This window comes from Eleutherodactylus coqui, chromosome 12 (genome assembly GCF_035609145.1).
Source record: "Eleutherodactylus coqui strain aEleCoq1 chromosome 12, aEleCoq1.hap1, whole genome shotgun sequence".
Classification (NCBI taxonomy): domain Eukaryota; kingdom Metazoa; phylum Chordata; class Amphibia; order Anura; family Eleutherodactylidae; genus Eleutherodactylus; species Eleutherodactylus coqui.
In genome coordinates this window covers 104,438,543-104,462,940 of record NC_089848.1, presented here as the reverse complement: position 1 = coordinate 104,462,940, position 24,398 = coordinate 104,438,543, and the positions used below count along the sequence as shown (strand labels likewise).

General features: G+C 45.9%; 1 protein-coding gene across 2 annotated transcripts in view; it reads right to left on the bottom strand.

Annotated features, from left to right (window-relative positions):
* Positions 1-24,398, bottom strand: part of WDR37 (WD repeat domain 37) — a 142,545-nt gene that overhangs the window by 17,271 nt on the left and 100,876 nt on the right. For both annotated transcript variants that reach the window (XM_066585147.1, XM_066585146.1), the window contains 5 exons: positions 24,058-24,129; positions 19,414-19,458; positions 17,906-17,982; positions 15,395-15,629; positions 12,117-12,258 (listed from right to left, as the gene is read on the bottom strand). In XM_066585147.1, the coding sequence (XP_066441244.1) occupies positions 12,117-12,258; positions 15,395-15,629; positions 17,906-17,982; positions 19,414-19,458; positions 24,058-24,129 (571 nt within the window). The remainder of the gene's footprint in view (positions 1-12,116; positions 12,259-15,394; positions 15,630-17,905; positions 17,983-19,413; positions 19,459-24,057; positions 24,130-24,398) is intronic.

The following is a 24,398-nucleotide window of genomic DNA, read 5'->3' as shown; positions in this document are numbered from 1 at the left end:
CAGAGACTGCAAACTGTTTTGCATAACAATCTGCTGAAATTTCACACACACAGGGAAAAAAAATATGATGTGAAGGATGCTGGACCATGAAATGCTGATGCAGTATGATCGAAGTTGGCATCATGTCCCGAAATTAACCGTGGGCTTTCCGGAAAGCGTTGAAGACGACGCTGTCAGAATCAAACAAGATATCTGACTGGATAAGTAGAAGGATAGAAGCTTCTGAGGTATCCGAAAACTGTCATGTACAATGGAAGCAGCGCCCGCGGGGGAACATCGGCATGTTACCTCTTGTTATTAATACTCTCGGTACTGCTGGGGGACGCGGCGCTCGCGGGGACATAGTAAATGTCACTTCTCATCTGCGGGATTGTGGACAAGTATCCTGTGACCTCCGTACTAGAAACTTACTGGATTGAAGAAAGTTACAGCACAGTCCTGAAATGAAACCAAAACCACGGCCAAACTTCCATCCTCTTCCCGTTGAAGGCCTTTGTTTTTGCATTTTCATTTTTTTCCCTTACCATGTTGAAAAAATGAGAACTATTTTATTTTTCCGCTGACCTACCTACATGAGGGCTTGTATCTAGAGATGAGCGAGCGGACTCACTAAGGCAGACTACCCGAATCTTTAGAGACGAGCGGGCAGGTACTCACATAAGGTACTACTCGCTCCAGTAGTTTGCCTTAGCGAGTACGCTCGCTCATCTCTACTTGTATCTCTGCGGGACAACTTGTATTGTTTTTATGGTACCATACAATGTATTGGGAAAACGTAAAGAGAGAAAAGCGGGCAGAAATAAAAACTCTTTTTGCCATTTTTACCCTGATAACTTATTTTTCTGCCAATCGAGTTGTATGAGGGGTATTTTTTTTTTTTTTTTTTTAAACAGGATGACCTGTAATTTTATCACAGATATTCTGGGACTTTTTGATCAGATATTTTTTCAATATTTTCTTGAGTTGGAGTGACAGGAAAAGGGGGGAGGGGCGCAATTCCTGTGTCGCATATCTTCTGACTGTATTCATTGTGCAGGTTTAATAATGTGGCATTTTACTAAATTGGACTTTTATGGACGCATTAAAATCTTTTTTTTTTTTCTGATGCTGTGACTGCGGAAAAGTTTTTATTTATTTATTTTTAACTCTTACTACAATTTTTTCTTCTATTAATAACACTTTTTTCTTTGAAACTTATTTTCCTGTTTTCTTTTAGACCCTGTAGGGGACTTAAACTTGCAATGACCTGATCACATAATATAATGCAATACTAAAATATTGCATTGTACTGCATAACTGGCATTTTATTAAAAGGAAGTCTGCCACCACTTTCTGGGCTAACAAGTGAGAATACGGGCAGATGTCCAATATGTTCTTCATATCGTCACACATCTGCCAGTCTATTTAGTTGTTAGCCCAAAAAGTGGGGACAGGCTTCCTTTAAGATACCGTATATACCGGCGTATAAGGCGACGGGGCGTATAAGACGACCCCCCAACTGTCACCTTATACGCCGGTATACAGTGGTGAAAATAAATAAATTCATTACTCACCTCCCCCGGCGTTCTGTCGCGCTCCGGCAGGATGTCGCTCGCTCCGGCAGGCTGTCGCTCGCTCCTCGTCCCCGCCGCAGCATAGCTTTCTGAATGCGGGGCTTGAAATCCCCGCTTCCAGAAAGCTAATACACACGCCGGCAGCCATGACATCATTGAATGGCTGTGATTGGCTAAAGCACACGTGGCTTCAGCCAATCACACTATTCAATGACATCATTGAATGGGTGTGATTGCTAACACGTGCGCCTTCAGCCAATCACAGCCATTCAATGATGTCATTGAATAGTGTGATTGGCTGAAGCCACGTGTGCTTTAGCCAATCACAGCCATTCAATGCTGTCATGGCTGCCGGCGTGTGTATTAGCTTTCTGGAAGCGGGGATTTCAAGCCCCGCATTCAGAAAGCTATGCTGCGCCGGGGGCGAGGAGCGAGCGAGCGACATCCTGCCGGAGCGCGACAGAACGCCGTGGGAGGTGAGTAATAAATTTTTTTTTTTTACACTTTTTTTTTTTTTTGTATTACCGGCGCATAAGACGACCCCCGACTGCAGAGCAGATTTTTCGGGGTTCAAAAGTCGTCTTATACGCCGGTATATACGGTAGGCTATAACAGATCAGATCAGTGGGGGAACCGATTCACGCACCCCCACCGATGAGCTGATTAAATGGCTGTGGTGCTCCATCAAGCAACACATCCCCTGCATTTCGTAGTGGCTGTGCCAGGTACTGCAGCTCCGCCCCATTCAAGAAAATTGGATTCAGCTGTCACACCAGGCACAGCCGCTTTACAGCCAATCACGGATACGAGGCAGGTAGATCTGCAGAGGGGCGGGGTTAGACTACCACTTAGGTATTTATGGCGTATCTTGTTACTGGCCATCAGAATCAATCCTGAAAACGTTTTTTCATATATAAAGTGAGTGACTCACAAATTTAAAGGGTTATTTTACTATACAAAACCTGACTCCTAAATGAAAGATCCTGAATATATAGCAAGTAAATCTTGTCAGTGGTCTTCCACAACCATTCACCGCCTACTAGCCCAAAATATGATGCTTATAAGTCGCTGACTAGGGTTACAACTTGTAGGCCGAATTGACTCTGCAGGTCAAGCTCGCTCCTCTCCAGCACCGGAGTCATAGAAGAGTAACGGGGAACTCATGTGAGCATCTCAGCATGGAGGGAGCATAATGTCAAATGCACAGGTAGTGGTAGGCTTACTCTGAAGAAACATGGGGAATATGGGGGCAGGAGAACAGCCTGGAGTGGATGAGAACTGTAGTCTGCTCCCCGCATGCACTGCTGCTGAATCCAAGCCCATCCTTGCTGCACAGAGGAGCAACAGTGTGACCAAAAAAAGTAAATTATAAATGTTTAGGATGTAGTATTAGTGGTGTACTGATGAAAAAACAAAAAGATCAATGCTCATTAAAACCACACTTTAGAAGCCTGTAGACCAATATTACACGCAACTACAAATTAATGGGGATTTGGGGGGGGGGGGGGGAGATAAAGGACCTGCACAGATGTTGCTCCAGCAGTTAATTAGTGAGTGATTTGCAGCTACTGAAATCACATCTACACTGCTCAGTACATCTCTAGTGTCCTTGTAAGCTGATGTTAAACCTGTGTGTGCAGCAAAGCATAAAACTATCAGCTCAGAGACAGAAAAAAAGGAGATACTGCTCTCAAGTGCTTGCCATAGTTTAGGACATCATAGAAGCTAATCTACACCCATCAGTTCCAAGAGATAAAGAAGAGATCCTGCTCTCCTATGTGTGCAGTGTATGGAGACATCATAGCAGCAGTCTACACCCACCAGCTCAGAGAGAGAAGAGATCCTGCTCTCCTATGTGTGCAGTGTATGGAGACATCATAGCAGCAGTCTACACCCACCAGCTCAGAGATAGAGACGAGATCCTGTTCTCCTATGTGTGCAGTGTATGGAGACATCATAGCAGCAGTCTACACCCACCAGTTCAGATATAGAGAAGAAGAGATCCTGTTCTCCTATGTGTGCAGTGTATGGAGACATCATAGTAGCAGTCTACACCCACCAGCTCAGAGATAGAGAAGAGATCCTGCTCTCCTATGTGTGCAGTGTATGGAGACATCATAGCAGCAGTCTACACCCACCAGCTCAGAGAGAAGAAGAGATCCTGCTCTCCTATGTGTGTAATGTATGGAGACATCATAGCAGCAGTCTACACCCACCAGCTCAGAGAGAGAGAAGAGATCCTGCTCTCCTATATGTGCAGTGTATGTAGACATCATATCCCCAGTCTATACCCACTAGCTTAAAGAAAACCTAAAACTAGCTATACAGCCTACTGATGATAAATTTGGGATACAAGTAGAGATGAGCGAGTATACTCGCTAAGGCTAACTACTCGAGCGAGTAGTGCCTTAGTCGAGTATCTGCCCGCTCAACTCTAAAGATTCGGCTGGCGGCGGGCGGGGAGCGGCGGGGAGGAACAGAGGGGAGATCCCTCTCTCCCCCCGCAACTCATCTGTCACCCGCGCCGGCAGCCGAATCTTGAGAAGAGCGGGAGATACTCGACTAAGGCACTACTCGCTCGAGTAGTTAGCCTTAGCGAGTATACTCGCTCATCTCTAGATACAAGTCACATAATGATCAGATATAGAGTTATTCCTCATTTACACACATAGCAACTTATTCTGAAAAGTCATCTGAAAGTGCGGGTCACACTGAATGAAACCTATGAAATCTACAACCACCCCAAGTTTCAACCAAAATCAATATTTAACCCAATCCCTGAAAGAGTTAAACTGTAATGATACCTGCTCACTATCTGGAAATGAAGCCCAAGTAGTTATCCCAATGAAGAACAAGATTAAGATTCTGTATAAATTCCCATCAGCGAAATTAATCAAGATTCCATAGCTTATGATTCGCCGCCTGCCCATTTCCAATGGCACTTAAGGTAGATGTCATGAAAGGCACCTTATAAATGATGGGCACAAATACCTGTTCGAAGCGTACAAGTGATCAGGGATATGTGGAGTTGTGCTCATCTACGGCGAGCAATTCTATCTCATACAGCCACACGGATCTCAGAATGTCTCATAAAATAAATGAGTTGTGACAAAAATTCTAATGGAAAAATGAATGTTTTGCATTTAAGTGCTTGCAAGTAAAAGGCAGATGGCAAAAAGGGGGAAGATATCAAATTAAGTCAAGTTAGAAAAGTATCGAAAAGAAGACTCAATGTGAGAAAATTATTAAAGGGGAGAATCCAATAAAAATGGAGTCTCCTATGGTAATCCCTTCATAGGGAGTCCTTCAGAGGAGCCGCGGCTTTCCCGATAGTCTCCGTATATTCTCGCACTGCCCATGATAGAATTCTCGAGCTTCTCCTAAAGATCTGCATTGTGCCGTTCCTCCGTTCTTCTCTCTGTTGAATGCTACCATTCCCCTCATCAACAAGCTGTGTGTCTATGCAGTCTGATACGGCCTAATCAGTGGCAACAGTGTGTAGGGGATGGTAATGCGTAGTCGTCGCATTCTAAAATATATTTCCACAGAGAGGAAGTGCAGTTCGTGTCCTCCGCACCTCACGATCATCTCCAGAGACCGCCCTTTTATAACTGTGGAAACAGCAGAAACTTTAATTGTTGCCCTGATCTATTCTCACCTTGACTACTGCAACTCACTACTGATCGGTCTTCCTCCTACTGAACTTTCCCCTCTCCAATCCATCCTGAATGCAGCAGCCTGGCTCATTTTTCTGTGCTACGTTAATGAGTCCACCTTGCGCCAGTCACTGCACAGATGCCTCCACCCTTTGCCAGCTGTTACACCGATGCCTCCAGCGTGTGCCAGTCAGAAAGGATTGCCCATCAACTGCAGAATACAATTTATACTAATCACTCATCCATAAATCTCTCCACAGTGCTGCATCTCCCTATATCTCCGTCTACCTCCCTACCCATGCTCTCCTCTCTGCTAATGACCTCAAACATCCTCCATAATTTGACCCTCTAACGCGATCTTCAAAACTTTCCCCGAGCTGCACCTTGGAATGTGCTACCCCAAACAATCAGGTTATCACTAGTATCCAGCTGTGACCATCACCTATTGTGAACAGAGGATCTTGGGAGATATTTATATTATACAGAGGCGTAACTTGAAGCTCCTGGGCCCCGATGCAAGATCTGTAACAGGGCCCCCCAGCTATCAGCCCTGCAACCCAATGACCAGCTAAGGCCTCCCTCACAGACCTGTTTTTTTAATGTTTAGCTGTCAGAGGCTCCCATTGTTTACAGTGGAGCATCTCACACAGCCGCTCGATCGTGGCGCTGGATTTTCGAGCGGAGTCTGTTCTATTTTAGGGCGTTAAGCGCTTCCTATCAATGATGAGGAGTGTTACAAGCCGCGTCGGCCGCAGCATTGGCGTCCGCTACGGGATCAGTGCAGAGCTTCCTCAGGGGCGGCAGCAGGCAGGCATCGGTGCACACAGTGAGGCGAAGGCTCTTGGAGGCGGCCTGGTGTCAAGAAGGGCAGGAAAGAAGCCACTTCTCTCCAAGAAAAACATCAATAACAGACCGACATTCTGCAGGAAGTACGGGGATTGACTGCACAGGACTGGGGTAACATTTTCTCTGATAAAGCCCCCTTCAAACTGTTTGGGACATCTAGAAGAATGACTGTCCGGAGAAGACAAGCTGAGCGCTACCATAAGTCCTGTGTCATGCCAACAGTAAAGCATCCTGAGCCCATTCATGTGTGGGCTGCTCTTCATCCAAGGGAGCGGGCTCACTTACAGTTTTACGCAAGAACATGCCATGAATAAAGAATGGTATCTAAACATCCTCCAAGAGCATTTTATCTCAACCATCCAATCTGGTGATGAGCAATGCTTTTTGCAGCATGAAGGAGGACCATGTCACAAGGCCAAAGTGACTGGATGTAACGTCCTGACATAAGAGAGGCAGGAAGTGTAAGAAATGCGGCGCTCTCATAGATTTCAATGGAAGAAAAGCCGGTACTCCCAATTCTAGCCGTGAGTACCGATCACTACATCTGGACCGCTCGAGTGACAGCGGACGGGATGATCATCTGATGGAAGAGATCCTGAGTGGTGGACCCCCAACCATCTTTATGACCTATAGTACAAGGTTATTACAAACGATCTTCCTGATCTGAACCCCTCCCAACTCCCATCTAACGACACTCAGATACATGTTATCAATCAATTCAGAAACTCAAAAAACTTTGTTGCACAACATAAACAATGTTTAACGCATCAGACGTGATCACTATGGCCGCCTTCGTCCCTCATCACACATGGATCCTGTAGTCATGTTCTTGCCATACACAATGTAACAGATCCCGACTGACAGACGCCATGGGTTCTGTGATGCCGCTAATCCAACTCTCTGCTTGCTCCAACGGTAAATTTCTGAGGACTTTGTGTGAAACTTCACGGTTGCGCTCCACCGTTTCCACGCTTACTGGCGGCTGGCCGATTTTTTTCTTACAGTTGCAACCTTTTTCCTTAAAAGTGGAATTCCACTTACGAATTGTGTGCCCGATTGTGGATCGTCATCAAACTTTGTTCAAAAATGACGTTGCATACCAGCAACAAACTGCTAGACTTGAAAATCAAGGACACAAAAACGCTTTCCCGTCTTCGCTGGCAGCCATTTTATCTCGTATTCCCCTAGCAACGACTACAGCAGAATTGCATTTTTTGGACCTCATTTAGCAAAACGGTAAGACTGTCCTCGTTGCCCGTAGCAACCAATCACAGCGCAGCTTTCATTGTACCTCAGCAGCTTGAGAAATGAACGCTGCGCTGCGATTGGTTGCTATCGGCAACGAGGACCGTCCTATGCTAGACAGTTTTGCTAAATAAAAGTTTTCGAGTTTCGGTTTCCACTTCTATAAACTTTTATGTATCAGAGTGTCATTAAACGGGCGTCATGAGTGGTTCAGGCCGGGAAGATCATTTGGATTTACTCTGTATAGATCGTAGCATTGAAAAAATTTTTTTTTTTTATTTTATTTTTTTTAAAAAGTCACAAAAAATACTTTAAAAATATGTTAAATATAAAAACTTTTATACAAGAGGTCATTTTCCCGTGACACCTCCTCCCCTTCTGTTCCTTTAAGACTGAACTCTACACTTTCAACAAAAAGTTTCAGGAGGAAAAAAAAATGTTTTTGTTTTTTTTCGTAGATTCCGAGAAACTAAACCCCGCCAAAGCCTGTGTGCCGAAGTTACGGAATACGAAATGACGCAGGCGGGGGATTTGTCTCCGAGCTCTACAGGCTAAAAATAACAAAGGATGAATGCCTTAACCTTTGACACGGTATACCCCAGCGCCTCGTAAAACCACCGGAGCCTACCGGGACCTTGATCCCATCTAAACCCACAACACAGTTTGTTTCCATTAATAGGTGTACACAAGGTAAGTCTTCTCCAAACCGAAAAGGAAGCGTCTTACGCTTCTAGTAGTACAGATCAATGCTGGAAGAATCTGAGCCTAGTAATAGAGAACGAGTGAAAGCGTTACGGCGCCATCTGCTGGAACGAGTGGGAAAAGATAAAATAAATAAAAGCTGACAATTTTTGTCTTTGCAAAAAGTCATAAATATTTTTGCGTTATTTTAATGGAACCATTTTATTCTTTTTTTTGGTTTTTATTTAAAGACTTGCTGCCTCAGTAAACAATGTGCCAGATCATATATTAATAGACTAGTTAATGGGCCGACGCAGGACAGATTGAAGGCTTGTTAAAAATTTGTGCATACGTCCGCAGCGTTCCGCCGCTCGGGTCTTATCGCACAGCTGCAGACGCTCTTAAGAAAAGCTCTTTATTAAGATATAGTAGCAATGAAATTATGAAAAGGCAAGCCGAGCATTCACACAGTCCACAGAAGTCATATTTCAGCGGCGAATCTCCATTCAGATAGCCCACTCCAACTCAAACGTCTTCCTCCGACCCGAGTAATAAGCTTATGGGTTTATAAATTGGAATCTCGACAGGACGGTTTTAAATCCCAAATTTATGACAGACGGAAATAAAGTCCGTAGGTGGGTTTTAGGAACTGGCTTAATGTACATGAAAAGGTATATGGAAATCGCGAAGATTAGAGGAAGAGGGTTTTAAGGTCACCTTGAACTTTCACATTGGAGGGGAGGAAAAAAAAAAAAGGGATCTCATACTGACAAAAATACCTCCTAGTCTGCAACCAGCGTTTTGAGACGGCTCTACGCCATTTACTGTGAGATTGCGTAGCTGATCAATAGTTTATCGCCATGGAGCAACAGCTCAGGATCCCTGGCGATCAGCTGATCGGCCGGCCTGCTGTCAGTGCAGGGAAGCCGTATGTCGTCAGCAGAATTGGGAGCGGATGTGCCATTGAAATCAATGGGAGGTGGACCCAGCTATTACACTTCTGGCACTTCCGACTCAGTCGACCGAGTCAGACGCCGAACTGTAATAAGAGGCTTCAGCTCCCACTGATTTCAATGGGAGTGAAGTCGGCTATAGCACTTCCGCTCCCAACTTGGATGACGACGCTTGGTCCTGCTGCACTGACAGTGGGCTGAGCGATTCCCCCTTTCCAATCCACCGATGTCTGAAGATGTTATGATTTAAGGCTGTACAGCTCCGATGTTGGAAGACGTCTGTCGGGGATCTCTTACTGTATATTGCCAGCCTCTCTGCTGTGGGAGCCTATCCAACATGTCACCTCATGCAGTACTGGCTTTAGCCAGCAGATAGCGCCGTTGTATAACAGCAGAAAAAGGAGTAAGCCCCCTAGGAAAACCAGGATACAAATTGGGCTGGAAAGGGTAATGATGACCTATCCTAAGTCATCAGTAGTTTTTGCCTGGAAAGCTCCTTTGATTGTAAATGGTTATAGAACACGCTCATGCAGGACGCGTATTGTATAGACAAGCTGCATGTACTAAAGTGGTTTTCCCACTAATGACATTATTCCCCATCCACAGGATTGGGAATAATTATCTTACTGTGGAAGGTTTGACTGCTGGGACCTCCCATGATCCCAACATCTGTACATCTCGAGTTCTTCATGTGATAGGAGTTGTGCGGCATGTGATCACCGGCCCATTCACTTCCATGGGGCAGACGGAGATTGATGCCCTCGGCTAACTCCATCCATCCCATAGATGTAAATGGAGCACTGGCCAGGCATGTGCAGATCTGCTCCATTCGTGTAGTGAACAGATACTGGGATCACTGGAGGTCTAAGCAATCAAACCCAGATCAACTAGACATCTAACCCCAGATCTTGTGGATGGGGGTAAAATGTCACTAGTGAGGAAACCCCTCTAAGAGTACATTCACATGTAGGAGATGATCCATAACATTGGTGTGGATTTTGACATGGATCCGCGGCGTATTTCACCCCTTTCAATTGAAAGAGCGAAATCTACTGCAGATCAACATAAAAACCCACACCAGTGGTGCGGATGTGGATGTGGATTTTTGTTACATGTGATCAAACCCTTGAAGTAACATCTAGGAATAATTCTCTCTTCAAAGATTGCATCAAACTGCTGAACCTTTATTAAAAAGTCATGCCTCCCCCACCGTTCCCCGATCCTCCTGTGACCAGAGGCCCACTGGTCTTCTCTTCCAACTGCAGAGAGAAAGCGTCCTGACCCCAAGTCATGTGACAGCTACAACTAATCACCGGTTGAAGTGAGTCACGATTGGCTGCAGCGAGTCACGAGGTGTTAGTGTTCATGTCATCATCATTGAGTCGCTGCAGACAGACGGAAAGAGCAAGCGGGAATGGGCATGAGAGAAACGGGAGCAACGGAGGAGCAAGACTTTAATGTTGGTACAATATGCTGTGCAGGATGTGAAAGAAATCTGTCCCCAAATAACCTCTTCAATCTGATTGTATGCAAACCATGTCTTGGTTCATCTTACGGTTTACGTAGAGGGTGTATATATAACAGTCATAGTGATTGGCTGCAGTGATCACATGTTCCGGTTGTCAGGATTGCTGCTGCACCAGGCGGTAGAGAGCCGCAGCAAAGGGGTCTCCATTGGAGCAACAGTGGCGATCAATCAAGTAAGGTAATGAAGACCGCTATCAAGAGAAGGCGATTAAACAACATGTTCATATAATGTAGGAAGAAAAAACAGAGAATGCAACTATCGATGGAGGTTCCAGCAAGAGCTCATTCACACGGGCGTATGGGGACAACGCTGCGAGTCTCGCAGTGTTGTACTCATTGCAGAGAGCCCACAGAGATTGCATAGGGGCTGCGATTGGCACTGCGTATGCCAGAGAGGATTCTGACGTCACGGACATGCGCAGTGTGACTTTTTCTTTTTCAAATTCCGCGCTCTGTGTAGAGTGGGGCTGCATATTAAACGCTGTCCATTCAAAGGCATTGCGAAGGGCCTGTGTTTCAATACGCGTTTTTTACGCAGTGTCCCCTCGCACTTGCAACGCAAGGGTGAAGGGAAGAATAAAGGTCCATAAACTTTCATTGCCTCCATTCACTGTGTGATATGCATGCGTAATACGCGGTTACAATACGCCCGTGTGAATGAGCCCCAAGAGTGCAAGAAAGTCAGGGTTATAGCTGGAAGGCAGAAGACACAACACGTCTCAAGTGAAAAACTCCACGTAAAAAAGTGACTTTCAGGGGTTTTAGATGAATGAAAATACTTTTGGATACAGTAGCACATCTAAATGCTGTCCACATGATGAGTGGGGGGGGGGGGGATTTCACCTTAAAAGGGGTTTCAACACCAATACTCCCCACAGGATAGGGAATACAAGTCATTGAGGGTCCCAGCCATTGCAAGAATGGTGCCCCTTGACCCTTTGCAATCCATTTTTGGATTCAGGGTTTTGCTAGGGGGCTTACTCTTTATGCCATTACCCAATGGCGCCATCTGCTGGCTAGAGCCAGTACTGCGGTATATGACATGCTGGAGAGGCCCCTGACAACAGAGCGGCCAGTAATCTACAGTAATAATACCCTGCCGGACGTCTTCCGACATCAGAGCTGTACAGCCGTCAATTAGAATATCTTATGATGTAAGAGTGGATTGGAAAGGGTTAAAGGGAACCAGTCACCAGAAAAATTAGTTTAAAGGCCACCACCATAGTGTCATAACATAAGGCGCCCATACATGCTTACACTCCAAAAATGCATTTAATAGAAAGGAAATTCTTGTTATTCTCCATGCACAATATGCAAGTTAATCGCCTCGAATCAAAGAGGAGGTGCCATCATTTCTCTGAGTAATGACGGCACGGTGTTAACGTGGCCCTTTTTTCCTCTCGTCACCACCCCATGTCTGACAACGTCAGCAGTTCTAGTGCTGAAATCCCGTGCATGCGCCTCCTTCTGCGTCATCCGGCACATGCGCGTACACATCTTGACTTCATCGGTGCACGGCACATGTGCGGGCAGACACGGCAGGAGTTGGGCACCTAGTAGAGTAACTATGCCACTACTAGTGGCCACTCTGGATGTTACAGGTCACTTATTACTAAGGAGGGGTAAACCATGAATACATGGGGGTTTGTACTTACTCAGTGTGGCCCTGGAAAACATTCACAGAATGTATTGAGGGGTCTCTAAAATCCCACAGCCGGAAGGTTGTGTCACGGGAAGACGTCACTACAAGACGCTGTGTAGGATGGGTGCAGCAGTGGGTTAACTCCTGGTCATGACCTGAGAAGAGAAACTAGATTGGGGAAACTAGCATAAAACACAACTCCTACCTATAGGTTTATGCCCAGCAGTCTAGGGAGGAACAAATTATCGGAAGGTCATGCTCAATGCCGATACCACACCACCGTAGAGCATACCCAGCTTTTAACCTGAGACAACCACAAGTAATTATCAGATATCACAACTACAGGGGATGTCCCAAGGTTTCAACTTCTCCATTATCCACTACGGTATAAGTGTGGATCCAACCACTGCGACCCCCACTGATCATGAGAACAGAAGTCGTCATGTCCTGCGCCCCCCCTCGAATGAATGGAGCTGCAGTCAACATTTCTATGGGACGGTCAGAGCTGTTGTTTCCACTGCTCCCCGCTGGACCGGATATACCGACAGGGGCTCAGTGCATTGGGTGTACACCACTATATCTCACAGCCCGATGCCCTGATGCCCTGACCATGCAATCAGGTCCGGTGAGGAGCGAGTACTTTGAGGGAAGAAGCTGTCTGCAGAATAGGAGGGCTTCTCTCCGTCACATAGCGCTGAGGGACGGCAGCATATGAGCGAGGACAGCCGTAAAACACACGGGGGGTGGGTAGGACACAAGGATATTAAAAATATATAGACAGAGGCGTAGCTTTATGCTCCTGGGCCCCAATGCAAATCCTGTAACAGGGCCCCCAACTATAATGCTTTATTCATAGTACTGGGCTCCTTATATGGGGAAGAGAGGCCTTATGCGCCCCCTAAGGCTCCCGGGCCTGGGCACAGCCGGATCCCCTGCAACCCCTATAGTTATAGTGAATATAGACACTTATTAATAAACTGTAATATGGGAACAGTTGTGTCTGCGTCTGTTCTGTAGAAAACACTGCAGACACATCTGGATGCAGCGCCCCCTACTGTGCTAGGTGAAGATGGATTTCTCAGCCCCGTCTACACCTATACACACAGTAGAAGAGGGATTTTGTCAGAAATGTGTACAGAATCTGCTATCAAATATATTTCAAAAATGCTTAGTTCTGTCCTAAGTTTCCACTTGCGTCTTCTGGTAAGGCAGCGTTCACATGACTACATTTTCTGTGTAGGTTTAACATACAAGTTAATGTATACGTCGCAACAGTGTACAAATGTATCCCCAGGTATACTCCACCTGTAGTAACAGGCTCAGTAATCATCATCAGGTAAACAGATTTGTATAGGTTAAAAAAGTATATTCCTGGATACTTGACGGAGCTTGCTTTTGTTAGGCTTTGTTTTATAAACCTTTTTATATTGAAACCCCCCTGCGAGGGGTATATATATATATATAGTTACTATATTGTAATAATTTGAGAAAAATTAATAAATCTATTTGAAACTAAAAAAAAAAAAGAAAGTATATTGAGGCCTCATGTCCACGGGGAAAATCAGGCCCGCCGCGGATCAGTCCCCGTGGAGATGAGGCCAAGTCTTCATGCAGAAGAGGAGACTCTTGGGGCCGTTTGTCCAGTTTGCTGATCTTTCCCTGGCGGTTTATAAACCATATACAAGCATTGTGCATTACAGCAGACTGTACAACGCACCGGGCTATGGGAGACCGCAGATAAAAAACCGTAAATAAATGTTCATTTGTGTCGTAGTGGGTTATACGGCTGCGTACTGCGAAATAACGTAATTGTAGCGTAAACCTGTGAAACGTAGACGAACGTGTACTGTATGATAGTCTATGTCTTCCTATGAAACTAAGTATACGTCAAAGTAAACTTTTATTTTTCCATCTACATAGTTGTGCCAGGGGGCTCGTTGTTTGTGGGACGTCCTCTAGTTCGCGTTGGTTCCATTTTGGAATACATACGACTTTTTGATCGCTTTTTGTTGCATTTTTTCTTGGAGACAGTGTGACGGAAGAAAAACACATGTCTGGCGATCCAATTCTTTTTTTTTTCTGTTCATTAGGAACATTATGTTCTCTCATTCGTCTAAGGGTGCCTTCACACTGGCGAGGCAATCGCACGATTTCCCAGTGCTGTAAAGCTGCAAGAAATCGCTAAATTATGGAGTCCGTGGCTTCCAATGGCTCCAAGCACATTTGCGATGTTTTAATGCTTGCGATGCAGCATTAATACTAAATCGCGGCATGTCCATTCTTTTTGTAATTTCGCCCATTGTTTCCAATGGGGCCGGCGGCAGCAGCGCCAGCCCTGTTGAAATCAATGGGAGAGGATCGGGACTCTCTGCGATGAGGATTTGAAGAGAAGGGGGGGCCTGAAATATAAGCCCTACCCCGAAAATAGCCAATAACTGTGAAAAAAATAAAATAATAATATATCACCTTAGAAGTGCTGTCGTCTCCGGCGAGTCTTCTTGCAGGTCCCCGGTACTCTTCTGCTCCTCCTGTCCGGGGATTTTAAATCCCCGCCTCCTGAAAGTGCTGCCTCTGATTGGCTGATCACTGTGACCACTCAGACGCAGCGCTCAGCCTTGAATGACAGCTACCTCCGAAAATCCTCATCGCGGAGAGTCTCCTGCCAGGATCGCAATCGTGTCCCATTGGTATCAATGGGGCTGGCACTGCTACCGCTGGTCCCATTGAAATCAATGGGAGAAGGTCACCATCTCCTGCCGCGGCTGTGACAGCCACAGCAGGAGATTCCTTCAGCCCTGCTGGGATGGGAGGCTGTTTCCCTGCAGAAACGCCTTGCGTCCAGGACTTCCAGAAGGATTGCAAGAGTGATATCAGGGTGTCAAATCACATCCCGATATTGCTCTCGCCAGTGTGCGGGAGCCCTAATTGTATCTTTCATGCAAGTAAAAAATGCTGGGTGTTCGGTTGCAGGTCTTCTCCCCATGTAATCAGGCAGAGATGTACAGCTGACCTATGACAGCTCTAGGGGAACGACTAATGATAATTATTTGCCCCCTAATAGAGTCTGAATGGGCCAGCGTGAAGTCTTGGTAGACAAGTGTTGATCTCGTTGATGTAAATGACCCCTAGATGTGCATATTTCAATCAAGCAGTTGAAGATGAGCGGCTGCTGGACACATCTGCCAGTTTCTTCCCATAAGCAAGCACTAGGTTTAGGGTTGGGTCCGGGGCCAACATTAGACACTGTGTGACAATGACCTCACATAGAAGCCATTGTAAAGCATCACTTACCTGTAAGGGAGTGGACGAGCTCAGATGTATCTACATCATACAAGTTGGCAGTTCTATCCCATGACGCGGTGACCGCTTGTTTTCCCCCAACCAGCCAGTCAGCAGCAATAACCACTCCCTGATGGCTTTTAAGTGAGGTTATGGGAACGCGGACAGTAGGACAATCACTGGAAATATCTCCGTCGGCTTCAAGTTCATCTTTATCTGAAAAATCCACTTCTTCCTCTGCATTAATCTGATGAGAAGAAAACACAGTACTTTAGCTACAGAGACGTACCATACGGCCTCGTGTAACGGGATTTAACATAAGAAAGGAGCACTAAGGGCAAGAAGCAAGATCCAGGAGAAAAGAGCCTCCTGCGCACCAAGAAATAGGGCTGCTGCAAATTAGGTTAAAAAAAAACAAAAATTATGAAACATAAATAGCTGAAATACAATAAAAGGGTTAAAATAGTTTCCGAGCAAGGACCACCAACAAACCCCCTCTACTGTAGGGGGCGATATGTGTACAGTGTATTCTCGTCTCCGCTTGTTATCGCTTATAGTGTACTGGGGACTCGGAGGTTTTTTGGCCATTTGTATGACATCTTTGCACTTTATTTGATACTTCAAGGTACCCCATGGCAGTAATAGAGGTCCCATCTGTACTTGTCGTATTATAATACGCTTGCATATAACGGGCTCCTGAGCTGCTATATGAGGTTGTACGGGCACTTAGGTCTTCTATTGCACTGACCTCCGTAGGGTTCCATGCGAAGACAATATTTTGAGTAGTTTTATTGTGTGTTTGTGCATGTGGTTATTTATGCTGTTTAATACGTTTTGTTGTGTACCCTGATTTGTATCCGCCCCATTTCTTGATATGCAGGAGGTTTGGCGCCTCTTTTCTTCTGGATTCCGTGTATTCAGTTCTAGAGTGTTTTTCCTGCACTCATTTGTGTGACTTATTTTTACTGGGTAGTACCCATATTACTAGTACTGCGAGCGAGGGGGGCACAAGACCACCAGCAATCCCAAGATTTGTGCAATCCTGAAATAAAGGTCTTTAATAGGAAAACCCTTATAATGCCACCAAGTTGGCATACCTCCTTCTGGTTGCACAAGCAGTGAAACTGAACACTTTGGGGTATTTACCAAACGGCTTTATACCAGAATTCAGGGATAAAAAAGGCTCGCATTTTTGTACAATTTACAATTGCAGGTATTTGCAACTTTTCAGCTTTCTGCGCCACCCTCACTGGCGTGGGTGAGACTTGCTGGGAGTGGGTGTGGCTGTGCCAATACATTTCTGTATAATTTATGCCAGAAACAGGAATACATTACCAGAAATCTACCATGGCTCCTATCTAAGAAGGGCAACTAAACTAATAAACGGAATGACGGGACCGGAATACCCAGAGAGGCATCAAAATTGGGATTATTCAGCCCGGAAAAAAGACGGCTAAGTGGCGACCAAATGACTATGTATAAATACATGAGGGGACGATACAAGGATCTCTCCCATGATCTGTTTACACCCAGGACTACGACGGTAAGAGAGCATCCGCTACGTCTAGAAGAAAGCAGGTTTCATCACCAACACAGAAGGGGGTTCTTTACTGTAAGAGCAGTGAGACTGTGGAACTCTCTGCCTGAGGATGTGGTGATGGCAAAATCCATAGAGGAGTTTAAGAGGGGTTAGATGTCTTTCTATGATATTACAGGATATAGACATTAGGTGACCAGCGGGGTTGGTGATCCGGGTCTTACATTCAGGTAGGAACTATCAGAGGTTGATTCAGGGATTATTCTGACTGCCATTATGGAGTCAGGAAGGAATTTTTCCCCCAAATTGGCTAATTGGCTTCTGCCTTTTGGGAGTTTTAGCCCTCCTCTGGATCAACAAGGGGGTTAAAAAAGGTTGAACCAGATGGACATTGCCTTCATTCAGCCTAACATACAATGTTAATATGTTACTATCTGGCATAGATTTCTGTGGCAGTGCATGGAGGAGCCCAAATGTAACTAATAAATGCAGACGTGTGCGGCTCATCATATATTAGTTGCATCATGCACCACAGACCGGTATTGGAAATGCTGGTCTTCGTAAATTTCCTCCTCTGCATCAAACCTCCGCACAGATTCAGTGGATTGGCAGAGGACATCTTGTGATCAGCTTTTCACCAATGGACTCTTCTGATTCCCCGCGGTGGAGAACCCCTTTAATATTCACTTTATGCAGCGCCCAGAACATCTCCTTGTTCATTCAGCTCTCATCATGAGGATTTACAATACTTGCAATGTAACTGCAGTAACGAAACTGAACCTGTATGACAGACCGTGACGCTGGGACACCAACAAGGCATAAAGCCACGTTTAATCCACGGCACACGTGAGTTTTATACTCCATCTCCTACAGCGCTGGAAAACTCGTCATTTGATCTAATCATGTAAAGCATTGCGTAATCATCACTGTTCCAGTAACCGTTAAGCAAGTCGCCCTGCAGCATGGGATGTGTATAGAAGCCTTACGCTGGTGTCTGCCGACGGCTGCGGAGTGGGTAGCTGCACCACGTAGCGCCAGATGTGGGCCGTCTGATCTCCAGATGCTGCGGAACAAAAGGAAAACATATTAGCCGGCTGATGAAACTCTTGCTAGACTTTGTGGCGGTGTCGGCGCCAAGTGAGTTTCCACAGAAAAGTACATATGGATCGCCTAATGTGGAGAGGAAACACTCAGGTTCGGTTTACACCACAGAATTCACTGCTGCATTTTCTGTGGCACAGTAAATATACGGCGCCTGGTCCTGGGCTTAAAGCACTGCTGATAGTAAAATTAGGGCAGTGCTTTAAGCCTCCTGTCTCTGCAATCAATCAGAGACAGAAATGGGTTATCAGCTGTTAGTAACAGCTGATAACCCAGAGAAGAAGGCAGGAGGGTGTTTTAACCCTTCCTGCCTTCTGCTTCCCCGAGTACACAGTGCTCAATGAGCGCTGTGTACTGTAAGTCAAAGTACAGTGTAACTTTCACATCGAGAGCACGGGTGGGTGGGTGGGGGGGTCATGTGACCGCCGGGTTCCCTGCTACATATTAGACCCTGGCCAGTTCTACCAGAGACTAATGTCACTGCAGGGGCGGTTTTCCCCTGTAACTGGGGCTCCTATGGATGCCCGAGCTATAGTGGGAAAGTGTCATACAAAAAGATAAGTGAATGTCCCCAGTGGTCTTATATGACGTCATGGGGGACATAGATAGTAAAAAAACATAACTACATACATAAGTAAGACAAAATTACAGAATAAAACAATAATATATACTTAAGAAAGAAAATAACCCAAAACAGCCGCTGTATGCGCCCTGAAATCAAAAACCATACATATTATATCAAAACGTCTGAAACAAATAGAGGAACCCGTTCCCCTACTTTATTTTAGCATAAATATATTAAATAAAAAAAATGTTAAAAAAATGAAATGTTTAAAAAAAAAAAAATCTTTTTTTTTTTGCATTTTACCCCCAATAAAACAAAAAAATATATCTAGTTCTATTTGGGGGGACTCTATGACGTGAAGCTGCATGCCAACTCTGCAGTGTAACAATTTCTTGCTGCCTGGAAGTCAACAAGCGAACTTCCTGCTGCTGACATGTTACTGTAAGGCCGGTTTCACATCTGCGTCGAAACCTCCGGTCGGAAGTTCCATCGCAAATGTGGCTGAAAGTACCAGAAGAAAAAGCCTTGCATGCAGCGCTTTTTCTTCCATCCAAAAGCCGGGCAGAAAGCAGGCGGACCCCATTATAGTCAACGGGGTCCGCTCAGCGTTGTTTGGCTCCGTCCAGAGACGAACAGTTTAGCCACGGGGATTCTCCTCTTCTGCTCCCCGAACGACTCCCAGCGCAGATACGAAGCCACTCTTACATGTTTAAAGCTTTCCCACCTACCTGAAGATCTCAGCTTCACGCAACACACGAGAAAGTAGCCGATACAAAAGGTAAAAAATAACAGGCACACCAATACGGATAAGGGATCTTGGGCACTTACCTGTTAACGCAATCTGATCAGTAGGATGAAATTTTATAGAGTTCACTGCAAGAAAAGCATAAGAAACAAAGATATAAGAAGCTGCGATACATTTCATGTAGAACATATGGGAACCGGAACAAAGAGGTGTTTACAAAAGCTGCCGTAGATTACTTAAAGGGAATCCACCGCCATGTTTTTGCAGTCCTCATTGAGAGAACCATAAGGTAGTGACAGTCACACTGATTACAGTGATAAGTCTGCTGTAGGGATCTGTGCAGTAGTTTTGGAGAAACTTGCATTTTGTTAGTAGCAGCCACACAGAAGTAGTCCTGCATATTGATGAGTTGCAGCCTAGGCACACCCACCCCGCCCTCCAGCCAATGATTGGCAGCTCTCTATGCACAGTAATAGGCAGAGAGCAATCCATCATTGGCTAGGGGTGAGGTGGGTGGAGCTAGCCTGCAGCCCATGTATATCAGGATTACTTCAAGCAGTTGTCTATGTATGTGCTGCTACTGATAAAATGCAAGTTTCTCCACAACTACTGCACAGATACATATAGCAGATATAGCACTGCAATCTGTGTGCAGGTCACTATCTTATGCTGCTCTCAGAGAGAAGTACAAAAAGATGGTGTCAGAGTCTTTAACATGTGAGTGGCACAGGGCCAGCTGCCAACAGTAGCGACACTCAACATCTGTTATCCTTCAAAGAAAGGAATAGCTTAGAAACAGCTGTTAGTGGACATTGTGGAAGATGTTGTATGAGGGGTTGTGTGCTTGACGCCATTAAGCATATTAGCTGCTGCAGAACATCATCTTGGAAGAATGAGAGCAATTCTTCTTAAAGTGCAAGCATACTTTCAGATAACTTTTAGAATAAGTTGCCGTGTGTGAGGAATAACGCTATATTTGGGCATTATTTGACCTGTATCCCGAATTTGTTTTTTCTCTTCTGCGGGTTCCATCTCTGATTTTCAGTCCTCTCTGAGCTGGTGGGTGTAGACTGCTGCTATGTCGTCCCCATACACTGCACACATAGGAGAGCAGGATCTCTTCCCTATCTCTGAGCTGGTGGGTGTAGACTGCTGCTATGATGTCTCCATACACTGCACACATAGGAGAGCAGGATCTCTTCTCTCTCTCTGAGCTCGTGGATATAGACTGCTGCTATGATGTCTCCATACACTGCACACATAGGAGAGCAGGATCTCTTCCCTATCTCTGAGCTGGTGGGTGTAGACTGCTGCTATGATGTCTCCATACACTGCACACATAGGAGAACAGGATCTCTTCTCTCTCTCTGAGCTCGTGGATATAGACTGCTGCTATGTCGTCCCCATACACTGCACACATAGGAGAGCAGGATCTCTTCTCTATCTCTGAGCTGGTGGGTGTAGACTGCTGCTATGATGTTCCCATACACTGTACACATAGGAGAGCCGGATCTCTTCTCTATCTCTGAGCTGGTGGGTGTAGACTGCTGCTATGATGTCTACATACACTGCACACATAGGGGAGCAGGATCTCTTCTCTATCTCTGAGCTGGTGGGTGTAGACGGCTGCTATGATGTCTCCATACACTGCACACATAGGAGAACAGGATCTCTTCTCTATCTCTGAGCTGGTGGGTGTAGACTACTGCTATGTCCTCTCCATACACTGTACATATAGGAGAGCAGGATCTCTTCCCTATCTCTGAGCTGGTGGGTGTAGACTACTGCTATGTCCTCTCCATACACTGCACACATAGGGGAGCAGGAACGTTTCTTCTGTCTGACTAAATTGGTGGGTGTAGACTGCTCTATTGTCTCCATCCACTGTACATATAGTTACATATAGAGGAGCAGACTAGCTCTGACAGAGAAATAATAGCATCATGGAGGATGTGATACAGCAGTACTGAGCAATGTATACTGTATGTGATTTTAGTAGCTGTACTACAGTAACTTATTAGCTGCAACCACCACACCTGTGACAGTCTCTCCCTCCTCCTCATGCTCTCCTCTCTATAGACTTTTAGGCCTCTTTCACAAGTGCGACAGCGATATCATGAGAAAAATCGCAGTGATATTGCATCTGTGTTCTCTGCCATACCGCTGTGCTTTCTCGTGGCACGAGACTTTGTAGCGCTCTTCTGCCAGGATTTTTGGGGATGCTTGAAATATAAGCTATACCCCTAAAATAAGCCATATCTGTAGTAAAACAAAAAAACACACACACACCACCTAACAGCCGCTTTCTGGTCCGCCACGTGTCTCTTCTGCCTCTCTGGCAGACTTGCTTGTAGTTTTCAGCTAGCGCTTCCTGGCTTGGAGGTTTAAAATCTCCGCCTCCAGGAAGCTCTGGCTGTGATTTGTTCTCGAGCGCCGAGAACCAATCCTGGAGGCGGGGATTTTGAACCTCTAAATCAGGAAGCGCTTGCTGAAAACTACAAGCAAGGCTGCCGGAGTTGAAGAAGAGACATGCGGCGGAACTGACAGCAGGTCTCTTCTTTTTAATGCAGCTGGGGCTTATTTTAGGGCTTTTACAGTAGGACTTCCCACTGTTAAAGTTGCATTGCACTGCACGAAAACCGCGTTTTTGTGCGATGCAACAGAAAGGAAGGCTCCATAGGGAAACAGGGGCTACAAAACCTTGCAAATCACGGCAATAATCAGCAACCCGCATTTTTGTATTCTTGCAATGTAGTAGGCTACAAAACCTCGCTAATGTGAAGGAACCCATTGGAAAGCATCAGCTTCACATACATGCGATTTGTAGCGCTGCCGCATCGCGAGAAAATCGTGCAATTTTTTTGCCCATATGAACGCGGCTTTATAGGCAGAATGACACATCACCCTCCTCCAACATGCTACTCAACAGGCAGGGGAGCGCCATATAGAAGGACGGGAGACCTCAGGTAGCCAGCACTTTACAGGGATTGTCAGCCCAAAAATGTAATGGTTGAGATTTGCATTTTCCTCTCACATTGCCACACGGTGTCTCAAAGTGCAGTGATTTAGGCCGCCTGCACACGAGCGTTCTGGATTTCGCAAGCGGCTTTCACCTGCAGGAGTCCTGCGTTTGGCACCTAAATGTGCTTGTGAGTTAGTGTGGATGCGTGAAAAAAATCACGCACGTATGTACGCAGATGTGCTGCGGGAAAAACCGCGCGGAAGAAAACGTCATGACAACCAATGTTAAGTAACCACCTACTACGCTGTACATTCGCAGCTGCACCGCGGACGTACAGCGTGAATAAACGCTTCCATTGACTTGTATGGAGCCTGCACGCACGGAATCCGACACAAATTAGGACATGCTGCGTTTTTTTTACTAGCGCGTGAAAATCCGTGCTGCAAATCCGACAGTCTGGGGACAACTGCGGATACTCATATAAGTGTACTGGCTGCAGCCACAGGCGGACAATCTGCAGAAAATACCGCCGCTGAAATTCCGCCTGTGTGCAGGAGCCCTTACAGACATTAAAGGGGTTGTCCCGCGCCGAAACGGGTTTTTTTTTTGTTTTTTTTTAACCCTCCCCCCCCGTTCGGCGCGAGACAACCCCGATGCAGGGGTTAAAAAAACAACCCGCGCAGCGCTTACCTGAATCCCGGCGGTCCGGCGTCTTCATACTCACCTGCTGAAGATGGCCGCCAGGATCCTCTGTCTCCATGGACCGCAGGGCTTCTGTGCGGTCCATTGCCGATTCCAGCCTCCTGATTGGCTGGAATCGGCACGTGACGGGGCGGAGCTACACGGAGCTACACGGAGCTACACGGAGCCCCATTCAGAAAAGAAGAAGACCCGGACTGCGCAAGCGCGGCTAATTTGGCCATCGGAGGGCGAAAATTAGTCGGCTCCATGGGAACGAGGACGCCAGCAACGGAGCAGGTAAGTATAAAACTTTTTATAACTTCTGTATGGCTCATAATTAATGCACAATGTACATTACAAAGTGCATTATTATGGCCATACAGAAGTGTATAGACCCACTTGCTGCCGCGGGACAACCCCTTTAACAACAGGCCGCTCAGCAGCTGAGAGGCGTATTCTAGTAAGGTGTCATCTATCACCAAATACTAAGATTATTAATAGTACTTCATTATTGTAGGACTTCTAATTAGAGATGAGTGAGCATACTCGCTAAGGACAATTGCTTGATCGAGCATTGTCCTTAGCGAGTACCTGCCCGCTCGGAAGGAAAGGTTCAGCTGCCGACGCGGGAGGCAGGTGAGTTGCGGTGGTGAGCAGGGGGGAGCGGGGGGGGGGAGAGGGGGAGAGAGATCTCCCCTCCGTTCCTCCCCGCTCTCCCCAGCCTGCCGCCAGCAGCCGAACCTTTTCTCTCGAGCGGGCAGGTACTCGCTAAGGACAATGCTCGATCGAGTAATTGCCCTTAGCGAGTATGCTCGCTCATCTCTACTTCTAAAGCACAGCATCCTGTACACTATCCATATCACACATGAGGTAGCCTTTGGGAACTTGTACACAGGTGACGGTCATCCTGTGTAAGCAGGCAGCAGGTAATCTATGTACACAGAGGTGCGATAATAGCTGGGATGGCTCTCGGGCCCTTCACTGCCTCGCAGTCATCCGGTGTAAAACGTCAACATAAGTTACTAGCACACTCAAAAGAAAGCGATTGTAATTCGTGTTGCACGGCCATAGATCTTCTAGTTACCTGATCCGGCATGTCCCACATACTTAGTAAGGCATTTCCCCGTCTCTATGCTCCACAGTAACGCCGTGTGATCTAGAAAACAAACGAAGATTTACTCATATTAAAAAGATAAACAAGAAACAAGCTACAATGTAAAGTGATACAATGGTGATGCAACTGCAACCTAAACTGGGGGGTAGAACTACTACTTAAATCGCCAATTGCACACTTGGGTTAATCATGCCCAAAATTAGATTGGTGCCGAGACCCCCATTGAACATGCGAAAACAAATGGACAAAAGCAACTAGCTGAGCGCTATACACATTTGGCCGTTATCAGTGAGTCTATGGAGCCCGTATAC